Source organism: Chrysemys picta, chromosome 1 (assembly GCF_011386835.1).
Source record: "Chrysemys picta bellii isolate R12L10 chromosome 1, ASM1138683v2, whole genome shotgun sequence".
In the NCBI taxonomy this organism is placed as follows: Eukaryota; Metazoa; Chordata; order Testudines; family Emydidae; genus Chrysemys; species Chrysemys picta.
Window position 1 is genome coordinate 309223893 of NC_088791.1, and position 22150 is coordinate 309246042.

General features: G+C 42.9%; 1 protein-coding gene across 7 annotated transcripts in view; it reads left to right on the forward strand.

Annotated features, from left to right (window-relative positions):
- Window positions 1–22150, forward strand: part of FLT1 (fms related receptor tyrosine kinase 1) — a 147973-nt gene that overhangs the window by 66187 nt on the left and 59636 nt on the right. For all 7 annotated transcript variants that reach the window (XM_065581379.1, XM_008167458.4, XM_042842844.2 and 4 more), the window contains 2 exons: window positions 4965–5079; window positions 18421–18529. In XM_065581379.1, coding sequence (XP_065437451.1) covers window positions 4965–5079; window positions 18421–18529 — 224 coding nt within the window. The remainder of the gene's footprint in view (window positions 1–4964; window positions 5080–18420; window positions 18530–22150) is intronic.

A 22150-nucleotide genomic window follows, 5' to 3' on the forward strand; every position in this document is an offset into this window, starting at 1 on the left:
CAAAGATTTGTGGGATTTCCCCACAGTAATTCTGACATTTTTGGTTACAAATAGGAGCGCCCCACCTATTTTATATAGTGAATAATTTGAAGAGATTGGCAAACATCAACATACACAAAAATGCATAGATGAAGTTATATGAGGGGACCGACAGTGAAACATCAGTTAAAATAATTGGAAGATGATTATGATTTTTCAGTCCCGGCCAGAATGGATTTGTATAGCTCCATTCTTGTCTGTACCTTTTCAAACATCATTACATGAACACAAACTTGGCTCAGGGCTTATATTTAAATCCAACTAAGACTTTTCCCTTTCTGTTACAAGATACCTGCCATTATAAACCAAAGCAGGAGACATGATTTTAATTACTCTCCTTTACCTATTGCACAGCTCTAACCAATTCTGCTGGGTTAAACAATGATACTATGTGGCTCAGTTGGAAATAACGGGGGTGGGGGGAAGTACTGAACTGGCTAACAAAGTCAGGACACTGAAAACCGTTCTCGTTCTGCATTGAGATATTTTATTATTTGAGAATAGAATTAGAAGAAGTCATTCAAAATGTGGCTAACTGGGACTAATGAATTTGATTTTCCATTATAATTGCATTACCATTATAGTCAGCAATGTGAACATAATATAACATGTGAAGTCATAAGAACATACGAACGGCTGTACTGGGTCAGACCAAAGGTCCATCTAGCCCAGTATCCTGTCTACCGACAGTGGCCAATGCCAGGTGCCCCAGAGGGAGTGGACCTCACAGGCAATGATCAAGTGATCTCTCTCCTGCCATCCATCTCCACCTTCTGACAAACAGAGGCTAGGGAAACCATTCCTTACCCATCCTGGCTAATAGCCATTAATGGACTTAACCACCATGAATTTATCCAGTTCTCTTTTAGAAGTCAATAGAAGCCACATATGCACATCCTTGGGGAAAATTCCATCCAGTGTTTTACTTATTCATTATTATTATTATGCTGGGCATCAGACAGACATATAACAGAGATAGTCCCTGTCACAAAGAGCTTGCAGTCTAATCATACATACTCCTCTGTAAATTATTCTCTTATAGAGAATAATTTCAACTAGGTTCAGAGCTGCGGACCTTTAAGATCTCTGGCATAGCCGATGCACAGCCTAATTCTGATTGTGAAGCCCTTTTCATCTAAACCTTCCCACCTTCCCTTGCCAAATTATGTTTTTCAACAAGTACTTTTATCAAAAAGAGGCCAGACTTTCAACACTGCAGCAAAGAGACGTCAATGTATTCAGTGAGGCAAGACTAGGGAGGTGGTGGAATCTCCTTCCTTAGAGGTTTTTAAGGTCAGGCTTGACAAAGCCCTGGCTGGGATGATTTAGTTGGGGATTGGTCCTGCTTTGAGCAGAGGGTTGGACTAGATGATCTCCTGAGGTCCCTTCCAACCCTGATATTCTATGATTCTAAGACTACAATTTCACCTGCTTCAGAGGGTAAATATCTGACAAAGAAACACCTGATGGACAAGAAAAACGGTTGAACTGAGACCATGATGCCTCACTTGGTAGTGACAAGATCTTTCCCCTGCCCAAACTGCAAGAGACTAGATGAAATAGTCATTTGTGTACAGACAGTCTCGAGGTCACTGAATATGTCCTGCAAATCACAGCAATATGGAAGCATTATTGGCCCCATCTATATTACAGTTTCCTCCAATTTAGTTTACTGTTTTTCAAACAGGCTGTTAAAAACACTGTTTTTGTTGAAGAGTGGTGCAGCCAAAGCAGACAGGGGTTAACTTTATTTGAACCATTCTAAAGCCTATTTTTGTCCTTGCGTGCTCTTGAATGAGTTGACAAAACTGTCTTAACGTTATATCCCATCCACTCACTCAGGCCTCCACGAGTGTGCTCACAGAAACTGATTTTTGAAATAGCATATGGAAAGCATGAGAGAAATGTTTGGGTAGATAGGGCAGGACGTGTGAAAGGATGTAGGCGTTGCAACGCTGAGTTGTATCATAGCCCCCAACTTCTTAGTGCCGAGAAAACCACAGGAACAACACTGCTATTCACAAAGCCAAGTTAGGCACCTAGGCTCCCTATAAAATGAAGGGTGGGGGGAGACAGGTGCCTTGGACTGAGATCCACAAAGCCAGCTGGAGTGAGCTGCCTAAGCTAGCCAATGGGAACTGCTGACTGGAGGAGTGTGTGCTGAGCCCCGCCCCTCTCTCTGAGATAGGAGCCTAAGGGCAACTCTACACAAGAGCTCTCCTGTTGGTGCAGTTAATCCACCTTCCCAAGAGGCGGTAGCTAAGTCATTGGGAGAAGCTCTCCAGCCGACATAGCGCTGTCTACACGGGGGGTTAAGTCAGTATAACTATGTTGCTCAGGGGTGTGGATTTTTCACACCCCTGAGCAACGTAGTTATACCAATATAGGTCTGTAGCATAGACCAGCCCTAAGTGTGGGCTGCAGGGAGGCGCCTAGCTCTGCTAGTGAGCTATGAACAGGAACCAGCCACCCGGTGGCAACTCGCTTAGGAGCCTAAGTCGCTTCTTGCAGGAATTAACTCTGGGCCTGCCTTGCTCCCCATAAAATGGAGGAGGTGGTGGTACCCACCTTATAACTTGTACCCAGTGGTTAGAGCACGCACTTGGGATATGGGAGACCCAGGTTCAGTTCCTCCTTCTCTGCCACAGGGGGCAAAATGATTTGAGGGGGGAGTCTCCAGAAGGGTGTGCTAACCACTGGGCTATGGCATGTACTGATGTGGGGCTGTTTCAGTCTCTCCTGCTGAAGCTGTTCCACTGTGGGTAACTACTGAACAAATCATTGGAGCAGGGCGTCTGGCCCTGGGGTCTTCCACCACCCAGGTGGATCCTCACCAGCACTCTCTCTCACTCTGCACCAATGACTGTTCCATGTGGATGAATTCTTAAATAATCATTAAGCCAGCAAGAGAGAATGACTCTAGCCTGATGGTCAAAGCACGCACCTAGGAAGTGGGAGATCGCCTCGCCCCTCCCTTCAATTCCTTTCTCCCCCTCTGGAAAAAGGAAGAATTGAGCCTAGGTCTCCAACATCCCAGGTGAGTGCTCTAGGCACTGGAGTAAGCATTATGAAGTATACACTAATACCTCCTGGCCTCATCCAGTCAGATTTTGAATGGGCCCTGAGCTGGTAGGCGTGCTCAGAGGCTGCCTACTAGATCAAACACTGCATGTGACTTAGGCAGCTGAATGTCTATCTTCCCCTGGTTTGTGAATCGCTCTGGGGTTTGGTACAAGACAGGTGTCTGGGGGCCTGGAACGGGGCAGCAGTGCATATGCCCCATGGCCTAAAACTTAGGTGCCTAGGGAACTTTTACAGTAGAAAATTAGGAGCCAAATGAGTTTTGAAATGATCGACAGGGATAGGCAGCAGCCAAGCAGTGGTTTTGTGTCGCAGTGGGGACTTAGGCACCTAACATTGGTGTTTAGGCACCTGAGTTGCTTTGTGGATTGCACCCATACCGCATACCTGCCATCCCAATCCTCTCCGTCGCTTCCCCCACCCTCCACATGAAGGAACATGGCCCTTCACTTCTGTAAAGATGGCTGAGCATATCCCTGCATCATAAGGAATTCTTGGGGCAGAAAGCCACACATCTGTAATGATGTCCAAATTAGTTAATGAATCATCATTTTGAAAGGTTGTTAAATTAGTTAACATAACATTAGTTAATGTAATATTACTCTTGATGTCATGCAAAACATTTTAAAATTATTATATGGTGTAAACCATCTACCGTAATACAAAAACAATGAAGGAAGCAAGCAAAATGTAGAGTTATTTGATTCTCTGGTCAGTTTAGCAGTAGCTGTCAGTGCACAACCAAGTGGTTTTAAAGGTGACTTCTCCAAACAGCCCAATGTACATATGAATCCAATTTGCTGATGAGCATTAAATGTGTTATATTTAAAAACTTTGATGTGTTTGAAGAACATATCAAACTTGAAAGAGCTTTTACACAAATGAAGGGGCAAGCTCTACCTTTTAAATTGGGATTGAACGTAATAGTTAAAAATATAATTAGATGTCCTGAGAAAACATTCGAGATGGACAGAATGTAACAAACATTCCAAAGTGTTTATTTCCATATGTACCAAATTAAGCTTTGGAAAAGAAATTAGTTCCACCATGACCACATCTGAATGTTCTGATTAAAAGCCAATTTGTAGTGTAAGATATTAATGTAATATGCTTTTAATTCAGCTTTTAAAAAAAATGTTTGAACCCCTTTGGCAGTTAGATATAACTTTTTATTTTGTTAATTTGTAAGATTATTTGGTTGTAGTTTTAATGCCCGTCTAGTAAACAGGACGTCACAGCAGTAGATAGTTTACCATTTGTAAATTGAAAGATAACATGTGGAAGATAATCTGTTGAAACAAAGAAAATTAGAGCTTGTGACATAATTTTTATGATAACCAAAAGAACCTGCACATAAAGGTTCATTTTTGGAATCATTTGTAAAAAATGGACCTCAGAAGTTTTTAAAATTTGTCAGCATTTTAAGTCTTAAAATAATATAAATAATAATTAAAGCTAAGGCTGAACCTGAATGGTGGGCTTCAAACTTTGAAATACTAGAATCAGAATACTGGGCCCAAACAGTCCCAAATTTTGATTCAGTTCAGATTCTCGTCTATATTTGAATTTCACGCCTGAAGCCCAAATCTACAGTGGGTCAAACAAGAACAGAGTCCAAAGAACCTTCGCTCTTGGGGGAAGTTTGGATCTGGAACTGAACTTCAGCCTCCAGCCCATGTTTGCTAATGATATCAAGAAGCATAGATGTAATTGACAGCTTATCAGAGCCCTTACTGCTCCCTTAGGAGCAGCAGGTGCTTAGGATAGCTACTTGTTCTTCTGAATCAACTGTTTATTCTACACTCATTTTGCTAAGCGAAGCACTTGATTTCTCTTCTCCATAGGTATGAAGTTTGCTCTAACACTGAGGGACCTTTCATCTTGAAAAGTGGCAGCAGCAGAGGAAACAGAATCCAGAGCATCACTCAACACATGGCAATGATAGAGGGGAAGAATAAGGTATGGTTGGGGGAGTCAAAATACCACTACTATGCTAAGGCACTATCTGGGAATGTATTTTAAGAGATCATTGAGCTAAAACTGAAGAACTGAATGACATGGTATTGTAAATGTTTTAAATTTGAAGGACTGTGTACATGCATATCTCACAGAGAGAGAGAGAGAGAGTTTGGCTTTTATTTACAGATATAGGGCCTGATGTTGCAAACAGGTACTTCCTTCTGTGCCTAGTCCTATTAAAGGCTTGGGGACTATGGATGAGAATAACTGTTGGTAGCACCGGACCTATAGGCTTTGTGAGAGGTGAACATAAGTATGAAGAGGCAACTTATAATTACAACTCACAATTCATTTTCTGTGTGAACATTTACATTTTCACTTTGATGCTGTCTGGGAATGTGACGGAGACATGAAAGTGTCAAAAGACCAGTGAGAATATAGAGTGCCAATGGGACCAATAACTTTACAAGTGTAATCTAAAGTTACACTTTGCTTAGGTTTGTACCAAAATGTCATGTGATATTTACTCCATTTCATGCCATTGTGCAATTTCTCTTATTTTTGATAAGAGCATAGCACAATCATCACAGCTGTAATACTAGTTTATAGGAATACTGCTGTAGACATTTTTAAAAGGTGTTGAAAAATTGGAGAGGGTTCAGAGAAGAACGACAAGAATGACTGTGGGTCTGGAAAACTTGCCTTACAGTGAGAGACTTAAAGGGTTAAATGTTTTTAACCTATAGATGAGACGCTTAAGAGATGTCTTGAGCTGATGGTGGGATAGCTCTTTAATCTAGCAGTCAAAGGCATAGAATGATCCAATAGGTGGAAGTTGAAGCTAGACAAATTCAAATGGGAAGCAAAGCTCCAGTTTTTAAGATGGAGGTAATTAATCATTGGAACAGCGTACCAAGGGATGTGGTGAATTCTCCATCATTTGAAGTCTAAATAAAGACTTGATTTCTTTCTAAAAGATGCTCTAGTTCAGCCACAAGTTATTGAGCTGCATGCGGGAATCACTCAGTGAGGTTCTGGGGCCTGTATTATGCAGGAGATGAGACCTATGATCACAGAGGTTCCTTCTGTCCTTAAAATCTATTAACATAGTTTGCCACTAGAAAAGCTAAGCACTGTATCTGATCTTACAGTCTAGTTTGACTTGTGGCAATAATGGCAGATAGTATTACGAAGAAGCACAATCTTATCTAGTGCCTTTAATTCCCAGTAATTGTGAAGGGCTTCATAAAACTTCAGGTGACATACACAGGGGTCCTCGTTCTCAGTTACACTAAGGCTATGTCTACACTGTGTTGTAAATCCCACAGCGGCGAGTCTCGGAGTCCGGGTCTATGGATTCGGGCTCGTACTACCACACTAAAAACAGCAGCATACACGTTGTGCCACCACCCACTCTGAGCTTCAGAGCCTGAGCTCCAGCTCGAGTCCAAATGCCTACACAGCTGTTTTTAGCACCATAGCATGAGCCTGAGTCTGTAGACCTGGGCTCTGAGACTTGCTGCCACAGGTTATAAAATGCATTGTACACATACCCTTAGTTCCCTTTACTCTGTTGTGGCAGTATAAAAGGGCCTTATAGTGCGTGAATTATAGCTAAACTCACTTTAAGACCCTTTCCACTGTCAGACCAATACAAATGGGGATTAGTGTAACTGAGAATCAGGCCTGGGGATAATGTCTTCCACCACTACTGTATTATGTATATGCTCCCACAAGTGTTCATGGCACTGTACAGATAAGAATGGTTGCTGGCCCTAAGGGGTTTTTAGTCCAATTCAGCCAGGGACCGTGCAAATGATTAAGGATAGAGGCAAAGATGGGAGAGGCTAGAATTGGAAGATTACATGAAAAACATGGTTTAAGGAGGGTTTTGAAAGAGGAAAAGGAAGTCATTTGGGGCACAGGAAGAGGGAAGCTGTTCCAAGCGGGGATACGATGAACAAAAGACAACGAGAACGCAATTATGTTCCAGCAGGCATCTAGCCATGCTGAAAGTGGTCCTACCTGGCCACCACACATTGAATCAGCTGTGCAACAGCCAGACCTAATCTGTTTGTGTGTTGTGCTTTTTGGAGACAGTGGAAGAGGAGGGGCTTAAATGTCAGGCCAACTTCCAGCCCACGGCAAATAAATTCCTCCCTGGAGGAAGATGCTAATAATGGATCCTCGATACGGGATTGCAGAGTTTGTTTGAAGTCTTTGCCAATCTGCCATTTTTTGAAGCATGTCCAGAAATGCATCTGAAATAATGATTCCTGTGTGTATGTATTGCTGAAAGTTTTACAATGAAGCACAGTTGTTCTCCTTATCTATCCAACATGCTGTTAATCCCAGAATGGACTGTGTGGTGTTGCTTTGTGGCCACGTGTCTTCACTAAAAGAATAGCATTTAGAAGTCACCAGAGTTATCAGTTATTATCACACTTTTTCCCATACATTTTAGGTATAATACTGATAGCAAAAAGGGAGTTGATAAGGAGGCTTCTGTAATTTTTATGAGCCATCTGAAGCACAAATCATCTTTTCTTGAAATGTGCTGGTTAGCTCCAGCCATCAGCTCTGCTAGGTCAATGCAAGTTCTCTTTGCCTCTGAAGAATTGCTGTTCCCAGGCCTTCGAGCCATGCTTGGCTGAGGACAGGTAGCTCTGCTAATTGTAAAGTGCTCTCTGGCCCTTGGCATAGTTTCTTGCCAAGCCTTACGTTGCCTGATTTCTACATTCGTGGCTGACAGAGTGATCAGACATTTCTATTGCCAGGGCAGGCGAGATTGTGCTTTGCTGTCTTTGCAGTCAACTTGTGTAGGGTTAGAACCACTGACATATCTAGTTAAAATTTTCATTCATTGTGTCCCAAAGCAAAGTCAAAGTGGAAGCTCTTGATTGGGAGGAATGTTGAGCCCATTCACAGAACTAAGCAGACTGGATGTGACATTTCATCACGATGTCAGCTGTTACTTTAAAAAACTCTCCGAGCACTTCTGAATACCTTCTGTACTGATACATCCATGTTCCTTCTATTCCTATTTCCAAGCATAAAAGGCAGTGTAAAAAGAAGGCATGAAGCTCAGTGTGAGAAGTAGACAGGCAGCACTTAAAGGACTGGGTGGAAAGTTGGATGGGATGGAGCAAGGAGGAAAGAGCTGAGAGGTGAGCTGGGCACCTGAGAACAACGATCTTAAAACTGATGGTGAAATGACAGAGGAAACTGATGAAGGGACTGAGGGATGGAACAACAAACATGATTAGAGCAACTTGAAAAGATAGTTATTTTGGATAGAGTGGAGAGAGGAAAACTGAGACGTGGGGAGGCCAAAGGCGGTTACAGTAATTAAGGCAAGAGATGAACAAGGCATGTTCAAAGGTTTACTTTTGGTAATCGAGGTAAGTGTTTGGGTCTTGCCTAAGGAAGAGTAGTCAATTCTGTCCATGCTGTGTGTAAATAGAGCATTAGAGCCATATCCGGTGATGGTTCTCATTGGTTTGGCTTTTTGTTTCAGTGAGTTGGTTTGTTGTCTGTATGGAAATATAAATGTAACCTCTAGTTTATTATTAAGTTTAAGTCCCCCCCGCCCCCGAGTTTGTATGGGTAAAAGAACACAGGAAGGGTGTGCTACATTATTCATTTAGTGACACAGAAAAACCATGGTCATGACAGTGTTTTAGTAACATTTCCGCTGAAACCTCTCTAAACAGACATTGAGAAACTTGAGTGGTATAATGGAATAAGTCAATGATGTAAGCAATAATACTTAATCATCAAATAATTGTTCAAGTGATTCAATTCCCACACCCAAAGTTTTCATTCTCACGTTGGACTTTCCCATTGATGTTCTACAGTGTAATAACTCACATTATTTTTAGATTCTTCATATAAACTGATCCATTCAGTTCTTAAGAAACATCAGTTGTGAGTGCTCCCAGCTAAAATTAGGGCTATATTTCATGCAGTGCTAATACTGGCAGTTATCCTTAACTGGAGCAACAACTCATTGCAAAGGCAATATGTGGGTGACCTGCAATAAAAATAAAGTAAGAAATGGTGCATTAATCTATACATGTGTGTGTGTGTGTTGCCTGACACTTCCCATTATAAGACCCTGTTTTCAGTTGCATATGGCTGCCAAACTTCAACTGTTTGGGCTGAAATTTTTCAAGCCACGTGTTTGCCACGGGATGAATTTGTTTTTGAACTTTTCAGCCAAAATAGTTCAGCTGTTTCCAAGAATGAGGCTCAGGAAAATACATTGTTTTGCCCATGTTAAAAAAACCTGGCAACCTTTTCTTTCAAAGGCTCTGACACCCTCATGCTTTGGGGCAGGGACCTGAAATATGGCAGAGATGGGGGTTTACTTGTGAGGGCTGTGCCTTTTGGTGTTCCCATGAAAATCTGCCTGAATTTGGCCAAGTTGTAAGCCTTTTATAAAAAAAAATAAAAATCACAGTTTGCACATGTGCAGTGGATTTTAGCAGCTAAATTCCCCAAAGATGTCATGTGCATAGGGCATGCTTCAGCTCAGGGCTAAGCAGGACTTTCCTTGCAATTGCAGCTCTGGGCTGGTGTAGGCTGTGCTGGATACAGTCATCCAACTGAGAGTGGGGAGACTCTATGCTTTGCATTCAGTGACCTCTTTCCAGCCCCACACACCCCGTTGGGATCAGGCAGTGTGGAGGAGAAAGCTGCCTGATTCAAAGGGAGAGGGGACAAGGTGCTGGGGGTGAGGGCAGAAACTGGGGTTGAAGGCTGGCAGGCAGGGAAGAGGGAAACTGGGACTGAAAGTCTGGCAGGGCGAGGAGATTGGGACTGCGAACTGGAGCAGAAACTCAGACTGAGAACCAGTGCGGTGGGGGGTAGGAGGTGAGACATATCTGACAGAGAGCCAGGGTGTGTGGGAAGAACTAGGACTGGCTGGGCAAAGAGATTGGCACAAGGCCCCAGGTGGTTAGGAAGAGGAAGACTGAGACTGGACAAGGAGCTCGGGAAGGAAAATTTGGACCGGGAGCCAGTGGGATGGCAAATGTGGGCAGGGGGGAGCATGTATGGAGACGAGAGACCAACTGGATGAAGAATTGGTAGTGGGGGAACGTATACTGTCTGGGCAAGGAGACTGGGGTGGGGTGGGGGGGGGGCTGGGCAAGGAGCAGGGCCATCTCCAGGTTTTTTGCCGCCCCAAGCAAAAACAAAAAAACAAAAACAGAGTGCTGCCCCTTGAAAAGAGCCACCCCCAAAGGGCCGGAGTGCCACCCCATGAGAAGTGCCGCCCCAAGCACATGCTTGGAACGCTGGTGCCTAGAGCCAGCCCTGGCAAGCAGACTGGGAATGGAGAGTCTGGAGTAGTGAGACTAGGACTTGCTAGCCAAGGAGACTGGGATAAGAAGTCTGAGGAGTGGAGACTGAGACTATGTAGGCAAGGAGAATGGGACTGGGACAAAGAGCGAGAGTTGGGGAAGAAACAGGATAGGGACAGGTTGGAGCAAAAGAGTCTGTTCCCACTAGAACATGCTCCCCTCCAGAGACTGGAATGGAACCAAAGATCCCTGAGGCTGGGTCTACACTACCCGCCTGAATCGGCGGGTAGAAATCGACCTCCCGGGGATCGATTTATCGTGTCCCGTTGGGACGCGACAATCGATCCCCGAATCGACGCTCTTACTCCACCAGCGGAGGTGGGAGTAAGTGCCGTCGACGGGAAGCCGCAGAGGTCGATTTTGCCGCCGTCCTCACAGCGGGGTAAGTCGGCTGCGATATGTCGAATTCAGCTACGCTATTCACGTAGCTGAATTTGCGTATCTTAAATCGACTCCCCCCTGTAGTGTAGATGTAGCCTAAGTCTCCATTGCTCTGCTGTCAGCAAATAGCTGTGAAGCCTTCTAAGAAAGAGTGTGTCTCATCTCCATCTAGTGCTGGTCGACATAGAGGATGACAACCTACTACGGCTGTCAGTTACTCTGTTAGCTCAAGTGTCAGATGGCTATGCTATGGCTCAAAGCTCCAACCCTGCTGATGAAACCATGGGGCTGTCAATATGATCCCACAAGCCAGAACTACTGTTTTTTTCAGTGTTGTTTTTCTAAAAAACTAGGAATTAAACACACACAAACTAAGTTAAAATAATACCACGAGCACACAGAAGTTAGGAAATGCCAGAGTTCAGGCTACTTGTGCAACCTTAATTCAGCCCCCTTGTGTGTATTATGCATTATGATACAATCTTCAATTACATGATCACATGCTAGTTTTTCCGAGAGGACTCCTTTCTCATGGGGTGGGATGAGGAAGAATCAGGACTGTAGTGAAGGAGATTCTTGTTTGTGAGATCCCTGCTTCATTTGCTGCAGAAGTTGGAAGGTCTGTAGGGAATGAGGCAGGGGGGTGGGGATAGCTCAGTGGTTTGAGCATTGGCCTCCTAAACCCAGGGTTGTGAGTTCAATCCTTAAGGGGGCCACTTAGGGATCTGGGGCAAAATCAGTACTTGGTCCTGCTAGTGAAGGCAGGGGGCTGGACTCAATGACCTTTCAAGGTCCCTTCCAGTTCTAGGAGATGGGATATCTCCATAAATTTACCTTAAAGGGCACTGTGAGGGTTCCAGAAAGAGAAGGGGTGGTTTCATGGTTAAGGCAGTTGATGGATGCCTTAGATACATGGATTATGTCCTTTCCTCTACCACAAAATTTCTATGTGATGCTAGTCAAGTCACTTAAACTAAACTTTTCCCAGGTGGCCACTAAGTGTGTGTTCATTTTCTGGGTGCCTGATGAGATCCTGCTGTCTGATCTGCAGAAGTGCTGAGTGCTCGCAGCTGCGATGAAGTCAATGAGAACTGTGTTTTGAACACAGAGAGTACTATGTAATGCTAAGTACTCTGATAAATCAGCTCCTCAGCATCTCAAGTTGGGCACCCAAAATTACTGGATACTTTGAACCTTACATTCTTAGTGCCTCAGTTCTCCAGGTGTGAAATGAGGATCGTACCACCCCCTTATCCAGGGGACAGGGGTCTTGTGAAAATTAATTCAGGTTTGTGAAGCACTCAGATATTATAGTGATGCGTGCCAGAGAAAAGCCCATGAGGAAATGAGTGATTCTGACTTTGGAGCAGGATTGAATAATGAGCAGTAAATAAGGCATGGGGGCCACACATTGAACAATGAGGAGAAAACAAACTATTGAATAAACTGCTCATTAAGTGAGCATTGTGCACTGAATGACGCAGGGCTCCTCTGGAAAAAATAGTATGTGATCATGTAATTAAAAACTAAATCATAATGCATATGTACAAGAGGGCCAAATTAAGGTTACACAGGAAACCTTAATTCTGACATTTATTAACTTTGGAGTGTTTGGCTATGAAACCCTGATAATTTAGGGATGTGTGTTACGAATTGTGGAGCTATAAATGTGTCTATATAAAGTCAATTCTAACAAATGAAACTATTTCTGATAGTTCATCCTATATTCTGTTTCTTCTGGTTCACATCTAGCAAAGCAGTGGAGAATATGGGCAGTTTTAAGCATGTGGCAGTCATACTGATTTCAGTAAGACTGCTTATATGCTGAAAGTTACTCATATGCTTAAGTTCTTCGGAGGATCTGGGCCGTGGGTTGTACTATTTATTTTGAGAGCATTACTTCAGGATTTTAGCTTGCCTCATTTTCAATGTACCACACACAATTTTTCTCTGGGATGTCCATCCTCCTCAGTGCTACTAGAATTTGCTATCACTTTTAAAAGAATCACTTCAGAGGGGCATGCTGGGTGGGGCCTAGAGTTTGACAACATTGAGAAAAGCATGACTTGGCACATGCAGTTGCAGAGTTCTATCTGCCTTCGGTTCCTTGACATCCCTTCCCTCCAGGTGCGACAGAGGCAAAGAGTCAGATGTTAGTGTATTAACCATATGGCATTGAATAAGAAGGCCTTATGGGTGCAGCCAGGAGTACTTCATTGCTTGTACTACAGCTTCTTTGGAATCCGCTGGATGCAGGGCCAGTTCTAGGGGTGGGCGAGTAAGGCGGTTATTCTCGGGTACCTTCTTTCAGGAGGCACTGACTCACCACTCGTGAGGAGGAGGGGCACTGAAAATGTTTTCTGCCCTGGCCAGCAAAATGGTTAGGGCTGCTCCTGCCACTGGTCTTTCCAGGGGCTAATGTGTTCTGCTTGTAGTGCCTCTGAAGATACAGCTCTGCTTAATGAGCAACAAACTCACCGGCCTTGAAAGCATGAACTTAGGAGAAAAAGGTTCCCCATAACTTTAGTCCACATCCTGTTATTCAATTCGGAGATATTTCAGTAGGTGTTTCTTATATTGAAAATAATGTTTGTTCTGAAGGTGAAGCCTGTTGTCCAGATGTTTCACATGGATACCTCCTGCCAATAGGTGAAGCATACTAAGTATGTAACATCATTGGCACAATTAAAACAACACAGTGATGTGCTCCAGTATTTCAACAAGGGTCTCTTACAATAAGGTCTCCCCCTCAGCGGAGGTGCATGTAAAGACCTTTTAGGAGGCAGGGAGGTATCTTCCCCAGGAAACTTGTCAAAATGCCAACCATTTCCCTCTGGCTTCTCTGCCACCCATTTCAACAGTGTGATTCCTTTGTGCAGGCTCTTATGCAAAATGGGACTCCAATGTAGAAACTCCTCGTCCACCGCCAGCACGTGGGGAGGAATCAACCTGTGCTTCCTCCTGCCTACAAAGATTTCGTCACCTCTCTCAATCAGTATGCCTGCCCTCCTGATCCTCCTCCCCATCAGCCTCGGATATGGCCACCACCCATTTCAGCCTTCTCCATGCTTTCAGCATCTCCTCTTCTCTCAGCTGTTAGTGATGGCAGCAGCAATACAATATGTGAATAATGTCCCCAGCCTCTGACTTGGAAATGTTCCTTCTTTCTTAGAACTTAATACTTCAGTTGGCCTTGGTTGGTTTGATACAAGAAAAATGTTGGTGGAAATGTCTGATTGGAAGCTAGCAGATAGCAGCCTTTACCCTGTCATAGCTAGCTGTGGCATCCGACTGCTGCGTGTTGTCCTCTTCTGCTTCAGCCAATTTCTAAACCTCTTCATGTCGCAGAGAATGTCAGATGCTGAAGGAGTTAGATGACATGAGGCCAATATCAAATACTCTCTTTACGCAACACTATGAAGAAAACACACACCTCAGATAGGTCCCCAGGAAGCCTATTTACTCAATATACACAAACCAGAACTAGCTACATACACACTGCTTCTCTGAGTGTTTTCAGACAGCTTTCACAACACAGAACACAGTGTGCACCATTAGAAGACTCACAGATTATTAAAGGGATAACGTCTTATTCCTATACAGTAGAAGTACCTAAGGCAATACTATATACAAATCTAAAGGAGTGAACAGGCCTCTGTCCAGGGATAATTAATATATCTAAATCTGATGCAATGAGAAAATTTATGCTTTAGAGGAAATTTCCCTTTTAAAACTGAGACTTGATTGTGTCAAACAAAGTATTGGATGATAAAATTAATTCCCACAGACTGGGGGAATTGCAGAAGGAGTATTTACCATGTAGGCCTCAGGCATAATACATTATGGGCTTCAGTCTAATAAAATAAATATCAGATACCAGTAGAGCCAGAGACCAAGGCCTGCTTCTCGCCTGCCAGGTACTTTGTGTAGTTGTTTACATCTGTGCAAAATAGGTGTGAAGTAATATCAAGTGATGCAGCCTTGGTGAGCCCACTGCTGGAATTCTGCTCCAAGCTCTGATGTCTACACATTTAAAAATTGGAGAGGGTTCAAAGGGGAGCCACAAAAAGAATTCAAGGGCTGGAAAACATACCCTATTATGATAGACTTAAAGAGCTCAACCGATTTAACTTATCTAAAGAAAATTTAAGAGGCAACTTGATCACAGTCTGTAAGTACCTATGCAGAGAGAAGATATCTGATATTATTGGGCCCTTTCATCTATCAGGAAAATGGCTGGAAGGCCAAGTTAGACAAAATATAATTGGAAATAAGATGTAACTTTTTAACAGTGAAGACAATTGACCATTGGAATGGCTTACCCAGAGAAGAGGTACATTTACCACCACTTCTAGTCTTTAAATAATGATTGGATGTCCTTTTAAAACAGATGATCTAGTTCAGGCACAAATAATTCCCCCCTCCACGGCCCGTGCTATCCCGGAGGATGGACTAGAGCAGGGGTCGGCAACGTTCAGCATGCAGCTCCATTGGCCCGGGACGGCGAACCGTGGCAAGTGGGGGCCACGATCGGCCGAACCTGCCACGTCAGCAGGTAAATAAATTGGCCCGGCCCGCTAGGGTGCTTAGCCTGGCGAGCCGCGTGCCAAACGTTGCCAACCCCTGGACTAGAGGATCATAGATACCCCACCTGGCCTCAGTTATCTGTAACTCTATAATTTGCTAGTGCAGAGTGTGAATTTATGTTCATGTCACAGACCTGTAACCCTGCTAGAATTCCCCCTGGCTGGACACTCACTAGACTCGGTTCTTAATTTGTACTGAAAGAGATACTGGGACTCAAGCAATTTTTTTACCTTCATAACTGATTCAGCAAGCCCAGAGGTGTTGGGGCTATGAACTGCCAAGCCCTGGCACAAATTAAGCACTGACCAGACTGTTGTGTTTGGGGCCCACTGAAGTGGGCCCCATGTGCTTTAAGCCTCTTGAGAGTGAGCAGAATCCAGACACTGCTCCTGGCTGAGGTCTCTGGGCACACACTTGGGGTCAGATCCTCTGTCTAGCTCCCCTTCTGAGAGCTGAGACTCAGTGAGCCAATTGCTCAGCTCCTGGGACCTGTCCTGACTCCTCAGTCTCCCCCATAGCTTAAACACACCCACACCCAGAACTCCACCTTGTGGGTGCTCTGGGTTTACAGCTTCACTCTTCAGGAGCAAGTGACAGTGCAAGCCTACAGAGACACACAGTCAGACTTCCAAACATGATTACTCTGACTTAGCATGAAAGATACACAGATCTAGGCAAAATAACAAATACATCTGTATGCATTACCCTGCCTCAGTTTCCTGTCTTCTCTAGAGAGTTCTTTGGTCTTGGGGAGAGTCCTCTGTGATGTTCAGGATCCTTCTCCTGCAGCTCATGGCTTCGCCTCAAAATCAAGTCGTTCATCTCTGTCTACGTAACTTAGCTGCCTCTGACCTTGACTGGTCCCACAGTTAAACAGGACCCCTTTGCCTGCCCGCCCCCCAACTACAAAAGCATGCCCAAAGCTTCCTATGTGTCTCTGAGTCCCTTGAGTTTTTATGGCCCCCTACGAACACCTGATTTTTTGGTTCTGTTGCTGGGGTTTTCTGCTTCCCTGCCCTGCAGACATGTTGGAGGAGCTAGCTTCTCCCAGCTTCAGCCAACCCACTCTCCCAAAGTGTTTTCACCTGAATACACGACTATGAAAGTTTAATGACCAACAATTGTCCCTGGTCTGTCAGACATGCTACAGGCCCTGTCAGCAAATGGTGGATTCCCAAGTCACAGAGGCATTCCCTGACACAATTTCATAATAACCACTTCATAACGTCAACCAGAATTCATAAGCTGAACAAACAGACCCCTAAATCATCACAGTTCATAAACACTGGTTTTACCATGTTTGACCAGCACTTAGTGAGGAGCTGCAGAAGGTCACTGTGCCTCAGTAAGGAGCAATCTTGTTGCTCTTGACTCATGACTCTAGTTACGGACAAAATGAACAGAAGAAAATATTAACTGCACTAAAATTATTTTTGAAGGTTTATGAAAATAGATTTAAAAAACTCAAACGTTAATTGACACAGATGTATCTTTTCTCATTGCTGCCTATCACACAACTCTACCAGTAATGCCACTCAACACCCCTTTATCTGCTTTTTTTACAACCATCGTCGTGCTTTTATCCACGCCATTCCCTTCGAGGTGGCATGAAAAAATGAATGAATGCCCTTCCTGAACCACTCTGCAGTCCCATTGCTCTGTCTGCATTAAAATTTCTCCTCAAAACCTACTTCTACCATGATGCCTGTGCAAAATAAACTAAGAATGGCTGGGTTGACGCACAACTGGGGAGCTAAACTGAATTATCAGGATTTGATCAGCCACGACCATTGTACCTATTTTCCCTACCCATTGTCTGTTTATCCTTTTAGATTTTGAGCCTTCCTATATATTATATAGATAGATAGATATGTGTGTGTGTGTGTGTGCAGCACCATGCCCACACTCTTTTTGGATACCACCATATTTCATATTAATTAATAATAATAAATAACAGAAATTAAGAATATCACCTAGAATTATTCAGAGAATCCCCTTCCCCAAAATCTCTATCTTAGGTACTTTGAGAGCCCCTACTAACATGGTGACTTAACACCTCTCAATCTTTAATGTATTTATCCTCACAGTTCCCCTGTGAGGCAGGGAAGTACTGTTAGCCCTGTTTTACAGATGGGGAACCGAAACCCAGAGGCTAAGAGATTTTCCCCAGGTCATACAGAAGGTCTGTGGTGGAACAGAGACTTGAATCCAGGTCTCCCATGGCCTAGACCAGTGCCCTAAGCACTAGACTATCCTTCCTCCCACTCTGTATGGCATTCCCTCATGTAGGCATCAGTGTAACGTTTTTCTCTGAAGCAATGTTAGATGTTACTGTGCCATGCCCTTCAGCTATCTGCTCATACAAATTATATCACCTCAGGAAAACATTCAGTATGCCAGGCCTTCTAAGATGGTGTGATCATAATAGCGGAATAGAGGCATAGATCATCAAAGCAGAGTTTTGACTGCTACTATATTAACTGTATTAAAACTGAAATCCAAAAGGAAAAAAATGTGAAAAAGAAAGAGGTCCTGCCCCTGCCCTCATTCATGTAGTAGTTACAAGAAAGAATGAAAGATGCCACAAACTCATCTGTTATGAAATGGAGCTCCATTTTCCCAGTGTTATCCAAACAACTAAGGCGTTCCTCACCTACTCCCTTTGTTGACTGGCTGACCCACGGGCAGCCTCCTAGGGTAGAACATACTATGCCACACCTCATGTTTTATAACCTGTCATTATTACATCAGCAGCATGAGATAAATCAACCTGAAAGGCACATTCAAAGATTTGGGTTGTAGTGACTCTGATAATGGAGTGGTCTCCTGGGCAGCTAGTTTCCTGTTATTTTTCCATCGTTACCAGAGCCTGACATGGTGACACCTCCTACTAATCACCACTGAATGAATGGAGCAACTGAATCATATTAACGTCAATAGGAACTTTAAAAAAAAGGGTTCAAACAACTTAATCTAATGCGAGCTAAAACTCTTCTTGCTTTCACAGACTGCTAGCATTCTGGCTGTAGCCGAAGCGAAATCTTCCGGAATCTACAGCTGCGTGGCTTCCAATAAAGTAGGAAATGTTGAAAGAAACATTAGCTTTTATGTAACAGGTAAGGTACAATCCATTCAGTAACTAAACACCCACCCTGGTCAGAATGTTGCATTTGTTAGGCTGTAATGTGGTTTACACTTCTCCTAGGTGTGATAATTACTGTAATGGAGGCAGATTTAACTAATGTAATATTTTTCACTGCCTCTGTGGTGGGTTTCAACAGGACTGCTGGGACTTGGCTGCTAAAAAGGGGATTAGCAGTACAGGGTGATGAATAACAATGATCCATTATCAGCTTTCTAATGAAGATGCAAATTGCACATGAAAATAATGGTCTCTTGCTATGACTTTTTTCTAGTGTTTGATGGCTTGCAGTCAGCACACGTGTAATGTTACTTTATAATTTGTGAAACCCCTATCAGGCAGCATCAGGTGTGTTCACACTATGTATCAGCTTCTGCCAACTAGCGCCCTGAGCATGCAACAGGTACCCTGCAAGCAGAACTTTGTGCCTGCCCAGAGCCCCATTGAAGTCAATGTGATTCAGCACAGGCATACGGATTTGTCTACCTCAGGAACACGTTGCAGGACCAGGGCCGGTGGATCGCATTTGACCATCTTTTTGCAGGTGTATCTCCCATTGACACCAATGAGTATTCTGTACACAGATGATAGGACCCAATGCCTTCTACTACCCCCTTCTGTGGAAGATACCATTGTATAATATAGGCCCATATCCGGCAAAGACTTACACATGTGTTTAACTATGTACGTGAGTAATTCTAGTGACTTCAATGGCGTAAAGTCAAGCATGTGCATAAGTCTTTGCAGGAACAGGACTGTAAGGAGTAAATGGTGGGCCTTCAAGAGCTAAGGAAATAAATGGGAATTCACTCGCAATAGCCAGTACTGAATTTATCAACCATCATGTAGGAAGGTCACATTGCAATGGAGCCACCTTCTGGTTGAAGGTTTTGTGTTGGCTGTGGCACGGTGCATTTACCAAGTGTGGACTCACGGGATGCTAGGCTTACATTAATGGTCCGGTATAGTCTTGAAAAAGATCCTGGCAAAAGAAAATGAGACATAATCATTTAATAGGAGATATTTTAGAAACCACAGGCCAATCTATCTTTAATATTAAAAATACTAAAAATGAGAAACCTGCCATAACCTCACAGTGAAAAGGGGATACATTTTCAATTAAGCATGTTTTGTTGTTGTTCTTGCTCTAATTTTGTAATCTGGTTTGTTGTTGATCTGTTGCCTGTCATTCTGATTAACTTTAACGAAAATAATGCTGGTACTATGCCTCCCCTCCCCATTTTTTGGATTAAAATTTACACTTTTTGAAATGTTCTGACCAGCTCTAATAATACTCTCCCACATTTAGGAACTGTTGGTTGTCTGTAAATATAGAAGTTCAGTAATAAAACACCAGAACTAGGCATTGAAATGTAAACATAGATAAGTGACACACGGCGAGGTTATTTGTAAAATATGAAAAAGGAAAATATTTACTTGTTCTATTCATAGATATGGCAGGAGTATTTGCTGACTAAGAGTTCTAGAATCATAGTTTTTTGTTTGCTTTCAAGCATTAAATTGTGTACATTTCCTTGAAAGCTAAAACCTTTATTCAAACAATGAGACTGTGGTTTCCCACAAATTGGCTCGCTAATCTGTCTGTGGTATTGTCTGTACATATGTCACATAGAGACTTTACATACAACTTAGGGCAGCGAATAGGAACATTCTAATCATCAGTCAGTGAACTGGGTACTTGCTCTTTTAATGCGCAAGACATTGAGTTGTGTGCTCTAGCCCTCTCTCTTTAGAAACCTAATGCTCTGTGTAAGACCCTGAAGCCAAGTGAAGAAGGTCTTTTGGTGCCATAATACCTGCGTGTTTAAAGTTTTCAGATGCTCTCCCACCTAACTGTCTGATACTAGAGCATGACGGCATACATTGTTATATTTCAGGGTATGAATTGATTTTTAGCTGGGCGCAGAAAAATCATAGAATCATAGAAATGTAGGACTGGAAGAGACTTCAATAAGCTATCCAGTCTAGTCCCCTGCACGGAGGCAGGACTAAGTATTATCTAGACCATCCCTGACAGGTGTTTGTCTAACCTGCTCTTAAAAACCTTCAATGACGGAGAGTCCATAACCTCCCTATGTAATTTGTCCAGTGCTTAACTATCCTGACAGATAAGAAGTTTTTCCTAATATCTAACCTAAATCTCCCTTGATGCAATTTACTTATTGTCCTGTCCTCACCCTCCTTTTTATAACAACCTTTTATGTACTTGAAGACTATTATCATGTCCCTCCTCAGTCTTCACTTCTCCAGACTAAACCCATTTTTTTCAGTCTTTGTAGGTCATGTTTTCTAGACCTTTAATTGTTTTTGTTGGTCTCCTCTGACTTTCTCCAGTTTGTCCGCATCTTTTCCCGAAGTGGACACAGTACTTCAGTTGAGACTTCATCAGTGCTGAGTAGAGTGGAAGAATTACTTTTCATGTCTTGTTTACAACACTCCTGCTAATACATCCCAGGATGGTGTTCACTTTTTTTTTTTTTTTTTTTTTTGCAACAGTATTACATTGTTGACTCCACTATAATCCCCAGATCCCTTTTTGCAGTACTCCTTCCTAGGCAGTCATTTCCTATTTTGTATTTTTGCAACTGATTATTCCTTCTTAAGTGTAGTCCTTTGTATTTCTCCTTATTGAATTTCATCCTATTTATTTCAGACCATTTCTCCAGTTTATCAAAATCACTTTGAACTCCAAGCCTGTCCTCCAAAGTGCTTGCAACCCCTCCCAGCTTGGTATTGTCCTCAAACTTTATAAGTGTACTCTCTATGCCATTATCCAAATTATATAGATATTGAATGGACCCTAACCTGCTGCATGATACCATATTTTACATGGTAGAATGTATAATGGCAGAGAGGGTCGATAGCTATGACTTTCCCCTGAAGGTTTTGGTATTGGCATCCATTCAGAAATGGGATATTGGAGTGGTTGGTTTACTGTTGTCTGGAAACTGTACATGGTTTCATTGGTAGCACCCTTTTTATGTGGGGTAGTGAGACTGATATAAACTCAGCTTTTAAATCAGTTTTTAAAAATGTTTTATTTGTCCTTTGGACTCCTGTGTGTCTTGAGACTTGAGCTGTGTGACCTATAAACTCCTGTTTGTCCACTGACATCTGATTGCTTTAATTAAACTCGGATTGTTGCTATCTGCTGTTTGCACATTTAAAAACTAAGTCAGGCTTCTTCTTCTCTCCCTGGCTTACAGCGCATCTAATTTGAAAGACCAAAAATATTCATTTGGATTCACACATTACTCTAGCAATTATGCTCTTTCAGGCTGAGACCATTGTTCTAGTCAAGTAGCATTTTATACTTCAAGTCAATGGAGAGACATTTTTTTTTGGTGTTTGTTGAAAAGGGCACTTGGGGAAAAAATGACAGTCCAAAAAAATGCTGATGGGTGTGAACAGACAGACAGGACATCAAAAAGGATTTCCTTCTAATGTATTCCAAACAGATACTTCAGGGCTAGGGTGACTGCCGGAGGTTTGTTTGTTTTTTGTGGGTGGGGCTGGGAGGCTGTTCTCACTTGGCTCTGACTTACACAAAGACTGAAAGTGAGACAGGAAAATA